Here is a 15,591-nt window from a genome sequence, read left to right as displayed (position 1 = left end):
CATTGCCATTTTTTTGTCTTTGATTATTGAATGTTTAGCAGGTATTCCTTTTGTTTTAAAAAAAATCTTGAGTTGGAGTTAACAGTACAATAATTATAAACAATAATAATTATAAATTTTATAGGCAGTACAGTGATTTATAAAACTCTCTGTGACTCAACCAATGAGCAGTGGCAAAGAACAAAAAAAATCATTAAATAAACTGTTCTATTTTTTTCTTTTAACCATTTCCATAAACTGGTATTTGCATATGTAATCCAAATGGTTTTAGTAATTCTATGACACTTTTCAAAGAATCTGCTCTAGAAAGATGAGCACAATATTTTCATAATATATGTATAACAGATTTATAAATGAAATATTAATTTCTTGTTTTAAAATTTCAATAAATCCGGATTTTTACACTTAACCTAACAGAGCAGCATCTATTGTAGAATTATTTTTTTTCCATGTCTAGCTGAAATTCTGTGACAGATATAGAAGATTAAAAAATATCTCTGTTATGAGTTCATATATCTGTTTTGTCATGAATTGATAACATTTCTTTGTAAATTTGGAAGTCCTTTGAGGTAAAATGTGGCTCACGTGTTAACAGGGCAGCATCTCTTTTATTGTATAACTCATTTAAGTCTAAAGAAAAGTACTTGCAATTTTAAAAATATTGAAATCAATTGGTGTTTGATATGTTAGGTCTTGTATTCTGTAGGCAATTGTTGGTTGCTTAATTGAAGATCTTTCACTTTTAAAATATCTTTTAAAATCGTTTTTCCGTAATTTTCTGACAAAATTTCCATAACTGAAATATATATATATATTTACCATCTCTTTATATAAAAATGGCTTTCTTTTTTGTGTGTGTGTAAGAAACCAAACCATTTTATAGCTGGCCACAGTTACAAGGTCAGACCTTGTTACATATTATTTAAAAATATTTCTGGATATTTAATTCTGATTTGAGGTGACTAACTTCATCAATTCTTGTTTGTTGAGAGGAAACTACTTGTCAGATTTACTGTGTGTGTTGATAATGTCTCTTAGTATTGTCTAGTTTATTTTCTTTAACCTTTTAAAATGCATTAAACAGCTTATTCCTGTTGTTCTGCTTTATTAAATTGCATTTGGTATTCATATGAAATATGCAGTATGCTTTAGTTCAGGCTCTTTTTCTTTATTATTCCAATAAGAGTACTAGCTTCTACATCTGCACTTGATTCTGCATCAGTAGTATGCTTTTATTATCTTAAAAAATTTGCACATTGTTTTTTTAGCTAGAAAAATAATTTAATTATAATTAAGACAGAATAAGTAATTCAGATTAATAATCAATTACAGTTTATACAGGGTATCACTACACTTTGTGCTCTCTGCATAAAATATTCAAACAAATCCATTAAATGTTATATCAGTGCTTAGAAAAATTTCATTCAAGCAGAATCAATTTAAGATTGACTACACTGGTTATGTGATTATGAGTAATGTCAAGAAAAATTGTATTAGACAAGTTAAACAGGCAAGAAGACTTTACTCAAGACTGTTGCAACAGGGGAGAGAGACTTAACTCAAGGGTAAGGGAGTCAGTGGGTTAAAAATTACTGAGAGGAACTTGGTTAGGTATTAAAGGTGGGAGCGTGAAGAATTTGGTTAGGTATCAAGGGTAGGGGTTTTCTCTGTAAACTGGTTTAGCAGGATTCTTGCTAAAGACTTAGCTCAGAAGAAGGCTCAGAGGAGCCTGACTAACGTTTGATCAAGGAGGGAGTTCTTGTCAGTTATACTAGAAACAGTAGTATCATTTATGATAAAAGGGCTAAGTAAAATTAATCCTACCCAAACAATAAAGTTGTATTTAATGGAAAAATATGCTGCTTCAGTTTAAAATTTTTGTTTAAATTAATTAAAAAAATTCAATAAAATAAAAAATTCAGTCCCTCAGTCCCATTAGCCACATTTAAAATGCTCAGTAGCTGGACTTCCCTGGTGGTCCAGTGGTTAAGACTGTGCTTCCACTGCAAGGAATGTGGGTTCAGTCCCTGTTTGGGGAACTAAGATCCTGCATGCTGTGGGGCCAAAACAAACCAACAAATGCTCAATAGCTACCTTCTGCTCATGGCTGCTGTAATTAGTAGAGTTCTAGACATTTCTGGAGTGCATTTTCATACCTATGTATTGACCTTCATTCTATACCTGCATACATATTTTCTGTACCTACAGAAATATTCAGCTTTGGGTGTTTTTTGGTAAATACAGTGAGATTATATATATTTTATGTAGTTTTGTTTTACTTGATTTTTTCACTGCTATATATTTTGGAGCTTGTTCTATGTTAGTGCATAGAAATCTGCCTCTTGCGTTATAGTGCTGCCCAGAGTAGACCATAGTATGGATGTACTTTAGTGACTTTAACTTGTCCCCAACTGATGTGCTCTTAGATTGCTTCCAGTACTTATGCAGCTACTAAGAAGGCTTTGCTACTCCTTGTGTGTTTGAGTATTTTTTCAAGGTAGATTCTGGGAAGTAAAACTACTGCAGTTTTAGAAGTTTTTACACATGTAAACTAGTAATAGATACTCTCAGATTGCCATCACAAATGCCGTTTTGTACTCCATGAACAGTACAGAAGAGTACTTTTTGCCCTGCAACCTCATCCACTCCTGACATTTTCAGTCTTTAAGAATTTTGCCAATATTGGATGAAAATAATTTTTGGTATACATTTCCTTGATAGTGAGATTGAACGTTTTTTCATATTTCCATTAGCACTTCATTTCTTAACACATTACCTGTATTTCTTCCAAAAATAACAATATTATTTAAAGACAGTATATATCCTGTGTTCTTGCTTTCCTTTTAGTAACTGTGGTCAGGTTGTTGGGGCAGGTCAATTTTCAGTTTGCATCTCCACGGACAGGAATCATTTGCATTACTATTTTCTGCAATTTTACTAAGCAATTAAACTGCTCAAAGGCAGTGAAAGTCTAGGACTACTAAAGAATCAGATTACCCAGTAGAGTATGCCAGAAAACACCTAGCATCCTGTAGTGCGCCCAGCAATCTTTCACTTTTTTTCCTGACAAATAACACATTTAAAGCTCCTAGCACATTATCTGGCTCAGAGTGAGAACTTAATAAATTTAATTCTCTTCTATTGAAAGAATGAAAAACAAAGTAATTGAAAATTATGGCATTTCTGTAGAGCTGTAGGTCTCTGGATAGGGGCTGTATCTACTTTTACCTTTGTTTTCCTTGGGCCTTTCTCAGTGCATGGGAACATTTTTATAGGTGTTCAGTAATCAATTTCCATTGATTGAATGGAACTGTGTTCAAGTATGTTTTAATTCATTCTCCTATCTGGAGAAACATGTATATCAGGAGAAAAATAGGCTTATTTGTTTACATTGTTATTTATCATGTTTTCAGACAGAGATTAGAAAATACATCCTAAACACACAAATTGGTGGCCTTGCAAATGACTAGACTAGCTGTTTCCTTTCATAGTCCAAATTGTGTGAATATAGCTCAGTAAAAATCCTACTCTGTAATAACAGCAAATGCGATTTTGTTGTGTGTAGTCTTAAGGCATTATTATGCTGTTCTCACTGTGAATGGTGTTTTTTACACATGGAAAGCAGGCTGGCATATTCACGTACGTTACAGCTGGAATAATCCATTGCTTTAAAAACATAATTTTTATCTGCTTGTTAGATTTAGTGTTCAACAAAAATTTCTTCTTAAGTAACTGAAAAGAGAAAATACACGGTGGCTACTGTAGACTGCAAAATGAAGGAGAAGCTTAGCTTTACTGTGGAGTCTGAGCTGGGTGTAACCTAACTAGCTAGAGGATATGCAATTCCTGATTGACAGCAGGACCAGCATTATGCAGATTTTGTAAGAGAGAACAGCAGCTCAGAAACAGTGATTAGGGGCTCTGTTAGGAATCACTGCATTCACCACTCATATCTTTAGTTTTTCATTTTTCTGTCTACTGTATTTGTAAACAAATAGCACAAAACAGTTCCTCTTTTGTTCTTATTGAAGTGATACTGCAGTGCAGTCTCAGCTAGGCAAATGTGTTGAAATTCGACATTCTCACTAAATTAGCTAATTTTTAGCTATGTTCCATGCTTATCTCTAGACCTTTGTGTATTAAATCCTATCTCGAGCTGTTCTCTTTATACACAAGTGTGTTTTGCTTGTGCCTTCCTGTCTTCTTCAGTGAGAAGCTTTATGTAGGTCAGGCTTGGCTTAAGCAGATTTCCTGAACCTGCGTCAGCTTAAGCTGGAGGAATTTTAATAAACCCTCCCTTGTAGGCGTGGGCCTAAATGAGGCTAGCCTAGTTAAGCCTGATCTTTTTCAGTTTGTGGAAAGAGCTGAGCAGAGCTGAAGGCTGCATGGTGGTTTCAGAAACTGCCTACTTAATTTGAAAAGAACAATGGTAGGAAAAGCTAGATCTTCCAATTTTACCTTATCTGAAAAGCTTGATCTGTTAAAGCTTGTGAAGCCATATGTTAAAATTCTGGAAGAACACACTAACAAACATTCAGTAATAGTGGAAAAGAATAGATGTTGGGATATCATAGCAGTTAACTATAATGCAATTGGAGTAGACCGCCCTCCTCGAACAGCGCAGGGCCTACGCACTCTTTACAAAAGGCTCAAAGAATATGCCAAACAGGAGCTATTGCAGCAAAAAGAGACCCAATCAGATTTTAAAAGCAATATTTCTGAGCCAACCAAGAAAGTTATGGAGATGATTCCCCAGATTTCCAGTTTTTGCCTGGTAAGAGACAGGAACCACATACAAAGGTAAGCTTTATTTTATTTTGTTGTGGAAAATTATGGCGCCTCCTATCTATTGGGCTCTGGCTTAGTTGTGATAGAGATATGCATAGTAAGCATCCCCACTATGGGAGCAGTGAATAGTGTCTTTGTTTTGCACTCTTAAAAAAGAAAAGTGAGGCTATAAGGAATTTTTCTGCTGCATTTAATTTAAGCCACTTTTTATTGTTTTCCCCTCCCCCTTTCCTCCTTTCCTGGTTTCTAAAAAGTGAACGTTAGGGAGGAATAAATGGGATGCAGTTTGTGACAGTACCTCATAAACTTTTTAAGCTTTAAAATTTCATTGTTTAATTAGCTTCTGAGAGATACTTTTTTCTTCTTTCATTTAAGATTACATTTCACTGGAATTTTCAATTTTGTATAAAGCTAGCAGTTTCAGGAGGAATGGAATCCCTGCTTTTTTATGAATTATCAGTAGGTGCAGTTACTGAATATTAATTGAACTGAAAACCTAAAATGAACAACTAAGTAAACTTGTTAATGGCATCATTGTACATATTAAGACAGTTTAAATTATTTTTCTAACATATTCAAAATACAAAAGACAAGGAAACGCAAGAAAAGTAGTAAATGCCTTATTAGGGATTCAGATTACTTAATATAATTAAAAGTTTTTGTTGTTTTTACACATTAATGGTCTAGTTGCACTTTAATTTTGGGTCATACAGGAAAGGGTAAGCTCTCCCATAATGTTTTGCAAGGGTATCAAACTATGAATTTTAATATGTCAATAAGAGCAACTGGATTAGAAATAGGTGTTGTTTTTTTTTCTTTTTTTTTTTGGTTGAATTTGTGTTCTACATAACTACTAGCCTGGAAATCTTCAAAAACTGTTATCTTACTGCTAATTCAGATTTTAACCCCTGGCAAAAGATAAGAATGGTAGCTACATGCTTCTTCTGAATCATTTAGGGTAATTTAAGCAACCTGTAAACTCCTTGTTAGTTGAGGAACCTTTCAAACAAAACTTTACAAGGTACTTACTTTCCTATTGGTGGAAGAGTCATTAAATAAGCAAAATTATTAATTACCTATGAAATCCCTTTGAGGTTAGGGAAGAAATGAGAAAAACATTTTTAGCCAAACATATTTGTTATTTTGAATTTACTAGGATAATATTTTTGAGCCCAGCTTCTTGCCATATACTTCTTATTTCTAGTTGATAGCAGACTAAAAAATAGCACCAGTGGGAATCCAAGACTTGGATACACAGTATATTAATGCACAGAGTCACTGCTTAAACTGTTCACTGTGATGACAAATGATTAAATCCTAACATGCCGAATGTCCAAAAAAAAAAACTCCACAATAAGACTGTTTTATACTTATGAAAAATTTTCCCTCTTTGAACCATAAAGAACAGGGGCTTTGTAGTATAGGTATAAAACTACCTTTTGAGTATAGGATTTTATAATTTGAAAACTACACTTAGAAACTGTAGTTTTGTTAATTTGTGTATTTTAAAAATACAGTAATATAGAAGAGAAATAATATATAATACAAGTATCTGTGTGCATTTTGACCGTTTGTGTGTGTGTGTATGTATATATGATATATATACACATACATACATACAGTATATATACCTACACAGTCAGTGTTTGGTACACCAACATTTCTCTGATAAAATGAATTAATTGATTTACACATTTCTATAGCTACTGTTTAAACAATCATTTTTTTAGATTTTAAAGGAAAGTATCATAAATATGCCACTTAAATGCTTACTTATGTTAGAGTGATGCACTGTTACTTTCTCTATACTAGCATTTTCATTTAATATATTTATACTTATTTGACATCATCTTGAATCTTAATTATCTTGGAAGTTTATAATTACACTATCTTAATTATGCTTATGTATAAATATGCCTGTTAATCTCATCAAACTCTCTATACTTAATAAGGAAAATATTACTGCTTATATTATTTAACGTATTTAAGGATATACAACTATTTTGTAAGGCTGTTTATTTCTACAACTGACATTGATTTATGTCTTTATATTTACCTCTCTTTAACATCAGATTATATTTTGTTTTTATAACCAATTTGATCCTCAGTTCATATTCATAAATTTTAGAATTCCTTTTTCTGTTTTATCATTTTTTGTGACCTTCTCTAAATCATTTTTAGACTTTGTTATGCCTTATTTGTAATGTTTTAACTAAAATGGAATGGAATATTTCTGATATAAGGCATATTTTTAATTTACGTGGAAGTATATTGTCTGTGTTTAATTGTGAGTCTTATAGTCTATTATACATACTGATTTGGAAAAATAATTGTATGGATTTTTAAAATTTAATTTATATCTGTTGTTTTAACTTTTTCCCATTCCAGGATTTAGAGATGTTAACAAAAGCAAATCTTACTAATTCGAATTACATTTATACTCCATTGTTTTGCTTTTGAAAATCATAAAATGACAAAGACAAGGGTGAAAATGAAAGAATTTATATAATCTACAAATAGATTTATCATAACATACTAAATATCTTTTTATTTCATTTTTACCTCTTAGACAAATATCTGATATTTCTGGCAATTTAATGTTATTAGTAAGTGGCATATGGGGAGTTTAAATTCTTTTCCTTATGTTCCACTTGTTCCGGCATTTTAATCATCCATGTAGAATGTGTTCTTACCTATATTACTTATTTATAATTTATAAAATGTTCTTTAAATAATGTTAAATATAGTGTTTCCATTAATGTTCCAGTAATCTCTTTCACCTCTATAACTTAAGTTAGACAGAAACATAAATTAAAAAAAAAACTCAAGAAACGTGTATTCTTAATTCACAACTTCATGTTATACATGAAATTGTTTAAAAACCAACAGAATTTTAAGGAACATTGTGTTTATGTCATAACAAATATTGTTATGTCAAAGTTTAAATTATGTTAAAACTGTAGTTGCCTCTAATAGGAATGCATATTTTATGGAAATTTCACGTAAATTTAATAAACTTTCAATATATCATATATAGGCCCTTTCAAAAACAGTGCATTAAAAAAAACCATTTCATTTATTCAATCATTCAACATATGACGAGTGCCTACTAGTTTCCAAGTACAGTATTATGCTGGGTACTGATGATCCAGTGGTAGATGTAAACCCTTGCCCTTGTACACTTCACCTAATCAATGGTTAAAAGACTGAAGGGCCACCTGAGTCATGTGGTTTAGAATAGGTAAAGGGGAAACACTGTTGCATCTGAAATTGGATAGTTAGGAGAGCCCCCTGATAGTTGGGCCAAAATCCTATACAGTCTTGATTTGTGTGTGTGTGTGTGTGTGTGTGTGTGTGTGTGTGTGTGTGTGTGTGTGTGACAAATACAGAATTTAGTACCTCTCAGAGATTGCCTTCCACTGTCCTCCTGGAAGTCATGGACCTCAGTGATTTTTAGATCGATCAGTTCTGGAGAGCGGAAGCAGAAGGTCTAGGACTAAGGTGTGGGGATAGTAAGGCCCAGAATGAATTAAATGACACTTTACAGCATTTACGAACCTCAGGCTTATAGGGACAATTGGTATCTCTTTGATAGTGTCAAAAATGCCTTTTCTTTTGTATTTACTTCAGTAGCCTTGTGTAGTATTTGTAATTTCCTGTTCTTTTAAGAGCCCAATTTTAAAGTTAAAGATAGGAGAGAGCCCTATATATATGGCTATATATATTACATGTATGTATAATTAAAATCTCAATCTTAGTCGTTTTAATTTCTTCCAAGGGATAAAATATTTTTTGTTTCATAATTTTCTTTATACCTTTAAAGCTTGATAATTTAATGTATATTAAATTTGAAATTATGCTTTAAAATGCTCTTGTCTTCATTTGATTTACATTTTATAATGCTTTTTTGTGTGCTGTAGTGCAAACTTGGATGAGGAAGCACAGGCTGGTACCAGTTCACTACAGGTAATGTTGGACCACCATCCAGTTGCTATTACAGTGGAGGTGAAGCAAGAAGAAGACATTAAGCCCCCTCCTCCACTGGTTTTAAATTCTCAACAGAGTGGTACTTTAGAGCAAAGAGAAGAACATGAATTAGTACATGTTATGGAAAGATCTTTGTCACCATCACTTTCCTCTGTTGATATGAGAATGACATCGTCTCCGTCTTCTATCCCAAGGAGAGATGATTTTTTTCGGCATGAGAGTGGAGAAAATTTTAGGTCACAGTTAGGGTATGATCCTCAGATTCTGCAAATGCTGAAAGAGGAGCATCAGATAATTTTAGAAAATCAAAAAAATTTTGGATTATATGTTCAGGAGAAGAGGGATGGATTGAAAAGAAGGCAGCAGCTAGAGGAAGAGCTGCTAAGAGCAAAAATTGAAGTGGAGAAGCTGAAAGCAATTCGCTTACGGCATGATCTACCTGAATATAATAATCTCTAAGATTTTTTTTTTTTGCAATTTGATCATTTTAATTTTGGCCAACTTTCATTTGGAAATATCCTGAAGCAGAGTGCATATTCTTAAAAAATCTTGTTAATCTCTATTATGAAAAAGGCTTTTTGACATGATTTTCTAAGTATTTAATTTTCCTTTGAGATATATTAAAACGCTGATTTGTATGGTTATGAATTTTTTGTCTTCCTCCAATTTTTTTTCCTAAGATGTTTAATTGCTGGCCTTACAAAATATGTTTTATTTTGATTATTAACATATAACATGTATAAATACATAAGTATTCTTTCAAAGTTCTGAATCTTCAGCATTTTTAATTAGCACTTTTAAAGCAGTTCAAAGTTTTTAACAGTCTAATTTAGAAGCAATGCTGACCTATAATAGAAGCTTGTCTATATGGCATTGATTTTTATGCTTTCATTCATCGAAGGAGTAAGTCCTAGAATTTTGACAGAAGGTATTTGGAGAACACTTTTTGAGGTCCAGGGAGAACTCAGTGATTTACTTGATGTAACAAAGCTCTTTATGGCCAAGCAAGGACCAGCACTCAGTTTTTGTTTCTCTATAGTTTTTTTCCCCCTGTTATTCCATAGAAGTAAAAATCCACTGAAATATCCTACATGTTAAAAAATTAGAAACATTTATTTCATTAAAATTGCTTTTAAAACTTGGTGGGTTATGAAATAAGGGGAGTTGTATCAATTACCCTCATCCTCCTATTTTTTTGTCCAGCAAAATAAGATATTCTGTTGGAGCTGTTATGTATTTTGACTACAAGATTTAATATGTTAATTCATTTTGAATGTCTTAGTCTGAAAAAGATTTCTTTCACAGTAAAGTCACAGTAAAAAAATTAATGAACAAAATTAAAATTTTACTTAGAACAAAAATAGCAAAAATTATATGTTCATAATTTATGGTATGTAGTCCTTTATGTTTTTGTAAATATTGCTATTTTAGTATTTGTGTAAATAAAGAAAATCTTGATTCTTAAAGCACACATATACATTTATGTTAAATGTTTAGTGTGTGTATTACTATTTTTGCTGGGGCTTTGTTGAGGAAGGATATTTAAGCCAAGCTTTTCAGTGGGGTAGGTAGGGTTTCAGCAGTATTGTACAGAAAGGATGTTTATGTCAGAGTGAGCAGCAATGAAAAAAGATATAGAGAATGGGAAAAGTGGGTCAGAATGTATAAGCACAAAAACAGTATTAAGCCAGGTGATTTTTAAGTGATTTTAAGTGAGCATGAAGAGGGCCCATTAAGGGCTGTGATAATCAGGACAAGGACGTATACCTTGACTAATTGAGGAGCTACTCTTTAGCTCCAGCAGAATTTCTACATGCAGAAATAAGCCAGAAATTTGCATTTTTATGAGAAATTTTTTATTTTTAAAACATTTGCAAATAATTAAAAAGTTTTAAAATAATAAATAGACAAAAACATGTGAGTGGGCCTCGTTCAGCCAGTGGGCTTCCGGCTCGTGGCCTTCAGTGTGGAGTATATCTTGACCAGCAGCATCAGCATCACTTGAGAACTTGTGAGAAATGTAAATCCATTCCTTTTGGATCAGCAGCTTGAGGGGTAGAGTCCAGCAATCTGTTTTCATAAGCTCTCTAGAGATTCTAATGCAAGCTAAAAACACCAGTCAAAACACTGGAATAGAGTATTTTGAAACCTAACATGATGCCTAAATCATGTTAGTTTTTCAAAAATTTTTGTTGAAGAGTGGGTGAAGGTAAATTGAAGGCTTTCAATTTGGAAGTTGTAAGCTGGGTGGTGCTAGATTATGGATTACATTAAATGCTGTTTTTAAGGAATCGAATGTGAATGTATATGGGAAGCCATGGAATGCTTTTGACTAGGGGCATATGACTAGAGCTCTAATATGTCATAAGGGCAGCATTTCAGGTGGGCATTGTAGTGAGAGGAAAGTAAATCTGAAATTTAGGTTATGGCTGTAGGAATAGAAAGAATGAAAATAAAATGGACTCTTACGGTACTGTTTAGCATTTTATGTCTGCTCTTAGAGTTAAATATATTATTATAAAAATGCCTTGAATGTATAATACGATATATCCTTTTGACAATTTCATCTTCTTTAATCTGTGCTGTGACTTTTCTTTCAGTCTAATGAATCTTATAATTCTTATTTGAGGTAATGTTTTTACAGTATTCTAGTAAATCTTTACAGTAGTAAGCTTTAACTTTTTGAAATTATTGAAACCAAATTACCATACAAAATGCAATTCATAGTCTAATCTTAGCATGGTACTGCTCAGAGTTGTTAATGAATGTTCAATTTGAATGCTGACTTTGTACAGCTAAATCAATTTTCCAAGTGTGTTTTGTGGAACATTAATTCTATGAAATGTTTTTAGCAAAGTTATGTGTTCAAAAAAGTGCAATATACATCTTTTTTGGTGTTTAGATTCTAACATAAGTGTGGGAAGTAAAAATATATTCTATATAAAATTGCCCTTGAAATTTTTTTTGCTGCCCAGAAAATAGTGTAAACATAGTTTGCTACAGTCATATTTTTCTCCGCAGTGTTCAAGACTGTTGTGTCCTTGCTTATGTCATGTGACAAATTTGTTAGCATTTAGGGACTGAGTAGAATAAAAAAACCTTATTTTTACATGTTTTTAAACACCAGAATTACACTCATCGCAGTGAGTTTACTGCAGCAGTTTTTCTGAGTCAATCGTTTAATTTTAATCTGCAAAAGTTACAGCGAATGTGATTCTGCTCCATGTTCATTGCTCCACCTCCCCAGCCATGCGACTGTAATTAGCACAGTATAGTTTATGAGAGTTTCTGTGTAAAGAAGACTTGTATGACCACTGAACTCTTTTTGGAGGCTGTTTATTATTACCTTGCAGAGTATCTTAGGAAAATTCTGAGCTAAAGCTTTTTTCTTTTTCTTTCTATATTGAGACTTTTTTTGAGTTTTTGACTACTTACCAATTTATATTAGCAATTTCTGCTGAGGACAAGTTTCACTAAGGAGAGTATATAAGGGCAAATTCTATTAGTACCAATGGAATACAGCTGAAGCCACCAGACATCCTACGTACTATGGAGAACTGTTTGTGAGCTTTACTTACAAAATGTAATGCTGGGAAAACATAGGAAAGAGAGGTTTTATTTTTAAAATGTAGACTTGGTTTTGTAGAAATACATTAAATTTGAAAAATATGCTAAATGAAAAGACTATTTCATCCAATATATTAGTAATTTAGGTAGTGCATATGTTATTCTTGCCACCTTATCTTTTATCCATTTGAACTTAAATTGATATGTTGTTGTTTGGTTTTTTACAACTTATGATTTTATAAACCTAGGTATGATTTATAGTGGCATCCTGAAAAAGTTAATGAAGCTCTTTCATTTCTAACAAATGCCAGATTTCTTAAAATATTCAAGTTAAATATTTTTCTTTTTTGTGTAATGAGACATCAGCTTGGTGTTATTTTATTTTTGAAAGTCACTCTACCCTATTGCATCTTTACTTATGTGAAAATGTTTAAAATATGAATTATTTTCCATGTGCCTTCTTTTAGAGTAGTGTCAAGTTTTAAATAGGTATGTTTAAATAATTGAGTGTGGTATATTGTAATTAATATATACTGTAGATGATAGTGGTTAAATGCTTTGTTAATACATGGTAATACATTGTACTGATTTGTGTACTCTTTTTGTGTGCCATAGACAAAGAATTCAGTACTATAGAGGTAAAAATTTTTGATGAGGCATAATTGAAATACATTTCTTTAGGTGATTGTGCTATAATAGATGCCAGCTGTACCATGTCTAAATTGCATAATATATTTATTTTTTTCAAATGTTAAAATTCACAAATTCTCAAAATCAGTTAAGTGTTTGATTGTAAATAGTTAAAAATAATTAGATGAAATATGGTTGCAATACTTAAATACAAAAGAGTAAATTCTTAAGATATGCAACCTAATTAAACATTAACAGTCATGCTAGATCTTTGTATGATTTTGAGAAATTGATTCCATATTTTTGTATATATATTTAAGTTGTTTCACTAAAAGTAGCAGCTGTAATGTGAATTGATATTATTTATTTTTAGTTTTCAATTCCTTTATAAATAGTGGAAAGCAAAGTAAATTAAAAAAAAAAAAAAAGTACCACCCAAGTTAGCCCAAACAATTTGAACTAAAATGTACGTATCATTAGACTTACACTCTGTTAGTAGATCTTTCATGGTTTAAAATTATTTGTGAATTCAGCTCTGTTACAAAGATTCAGGAATCCTTCAAATATATAGAAAAAGTTGAAAGCATTTTATAGTAAATATTCATATGCCTACCACTACATTCTACAATTAATGTTTTGCTGTATTTGCTTTATCACATATTTATCCATCTATCCACAAATTCTTTTTTTTTTTTAAAGAAAACTGTTATTTTAAAACAAGTTGTGAAATTAGAATATTTTACCCATAAACACTTCAACGTGAGTGTTATGAACTGGAATTCAATACTTAGTTGTGTGTTTGTGTATTTTTTTTAGGTAAGATTTGCAAACAGTAAAACACACAGATCTTAGGTGCACCATTTGATGAGTTTTGACAAATGACTACACCTGTGTAGCTTAACACCCCATCAAGATTTAAAAAGTTATCACCCCAGAAAGTTCTCTCCTGCTCCTTCCTAGCCAATACCCTGGCACCTCAGGCAACCACTGTTCTAATTTTTAAAAAACCACAGATAAGTTTTGCTTGTTCTAGAACTTAATATAATTGAGATCATACAGTATGGACCCTTTGTTTCTGTTTTCTTTTGCCCGTGTTTATGTTTTTAATATTCATTCTCTAATCATTAGTTCCTTGCTTTTTGTGGCTGAGTAGTATTCTGTATTATAAATATACCACAGTTTGTTTATCCATTGTCTTTTGATGGACTTCTGGGCTATTTCCTGATTTTGGCTATTATGTAAATTCTTGTATAAATGTGTTATGGACTTAATGCTGGATTAGGGAAGATACATGTTTAACTTTTCAAGAAACTACCAGACCTTTTCTCAAAGTGATTGTACCATTTTACACTTCCATCAACAGTGTGTGGATTACTATTTTTTTAAATAAAGCTTTGCATGTTTGTTGATTGGAATGTCAGAATTGAAATTGATAACTTTTTTTTGATATTTTAATGAATTTAAAGTACTGGGCAGATAGTTTAGATATCTGGGAATATTGTAGATTTATTGATTTTTTTTTTCTATTTTAGCATATATGCTTTGACATGAAGTACTGAGAAATATGACGAAATGTATAGTCCCTGCTATGCTCAATAAGTATCATTCCGAAAATGATCTTTGATGCAAAGAAATATCTTCTAGGTTTCTTTTATACGTAATGGTACTTGTATTTAGTTAACATTCAGTCTGTTTTGTTAGATAAAGAAAACTATGGATGATTATCAGTTTGAAGGAATTTGTATATTAATGTTTGTATATTTTTTAGTGTAATAAAAAACTATGTTTCAAATCTTAAGTTTATATTGCAGTTATATGTTAATGCATATTAAAAGTTCTGGTAGCTTTTGGTAACTTTGAAACTCAAAAAATACAGTCTGAAAGAGTTTTTTGTTGAATTTGATGATATGAGACTTAAATTTCAATGCTCCATTGAAAACAATGTGTGTGTTTAGAATTGTTGAAAAGAAAAGAATATTAAAGGCTTGAGTGTATGGAATATATAATTAAATCATGCAGCGCTGTAGTTACTATGCTTAGGACTCATTCATTAAGATGATAATGTCCACTATTAATATTAAAATGACAGTGTCTCCCCTTTCTTCTTTAATCGAAGCATGGTTTTAAGCATTCTTACCTTGTGAATCTTGCTGTAGGCATTCAGGCCTCTTGTTTATGAAGACCATTTTTGATATTGATTTGGGAAGTACATTACAGTGTCAAGGGGGAAAAAGATCAGAACCAAGTTTAGAAACAAAAATTACAGGTAGAGTAGAATTGTTAGGGGTGGTTAGTCTGGGATGTAGCAAATTAGTCATAATTTTATATATTACAAGTAGTCTTATCGATAAAGGAAGTTATGTTCCATATATGTTTAGTTCCCAGTTATCTTCATTCTACTTTTTTTGCAATCATTCACCCTCTTAAAATGGGACTAAATGGGAAAGGGACAAGTGCAGGATGATGATGATGGTAGTTAACATTTAGAGAGCACTTATTGTGTGGCAAGTACTGTTCTAAGCATCTTATATATATTAGCTAATCTAATGCTCACAACAAGTCTATGAGGTAGGTATTAGTATTACATTCATTTGGCAATTCATAAACTGGCACGGGGTA

The 15,591-nt window shown here is 31.8% G+C and overlaps 2 protein-coding genes across 12 annotated transcripts in view; both read left to right on the top strand.

Moving 5' to 3' along the window:
- The window catches only part of RAD54B (RAD54 homolog B), a 107,317-nt gene that overhangs the window by 46,313 nt on the left and 45,413 nt on the right, over nucleotides 1-15,591 (top strand). The gene's annotated exons all lie outside the window — the stretch shown is intronic.
- Nucleotides 4,369-9,395, top strand: FSBP (fibrinogen silencer binding protein). Its single transcript, XM_057737413.1, has 2 exons — nucleotides 4,369-4,800; nucleotides 8,709-9,395. Exons 1-2 carry the CDS (start codon nucleotides 4,427-4,429, stop codon nucleotides 9,232-9,234), a joined length of 900 nt encoding a protein of 299 aa, XP_057593396.1. The 5' UTR covers nucleotides 4,369-4,426; the 3' UTR covers nucleotides 9,235-9,395.

This window comes from Hippopotamus amphibius, chromosome 5 (assembly GCF_030028045.1).
Source record: "Hippopotamus amphibius kiboko isolate mHipAmp2 chromosome 5, mHipAmp2.hap2, whole genome shotgun sequence".
NCBI classification, from domain to species: domain Eukaryota; kingdom Metazoa; phylum Chordata; class Mammalia; order Artiodactyla; family Hippopotamidae; genus Hippopotamus; species Hippopotamus amphibius.
The sequence above is the reverse complement of the archived record's forward strand: the minus strand, read 5'-3'. Positions and strand labels throughout refer to the sequence as shown.

Coding starts and splice junctions, on each gene's coding strand:
- FSBP (XM_057737413.1), top strand. CDS start 4,427: ATGGTAGGAAAAGCTAGATCTTCCAATTTTACCTTATCTGAAAAGCTT. Junction 4,801..8,708: donor GACAGGAACCACATACAAAG/GTAAGCTTTATT, acceptor TGTGTGCTGTAG/TGCAAACTTGGATGAGGAAG.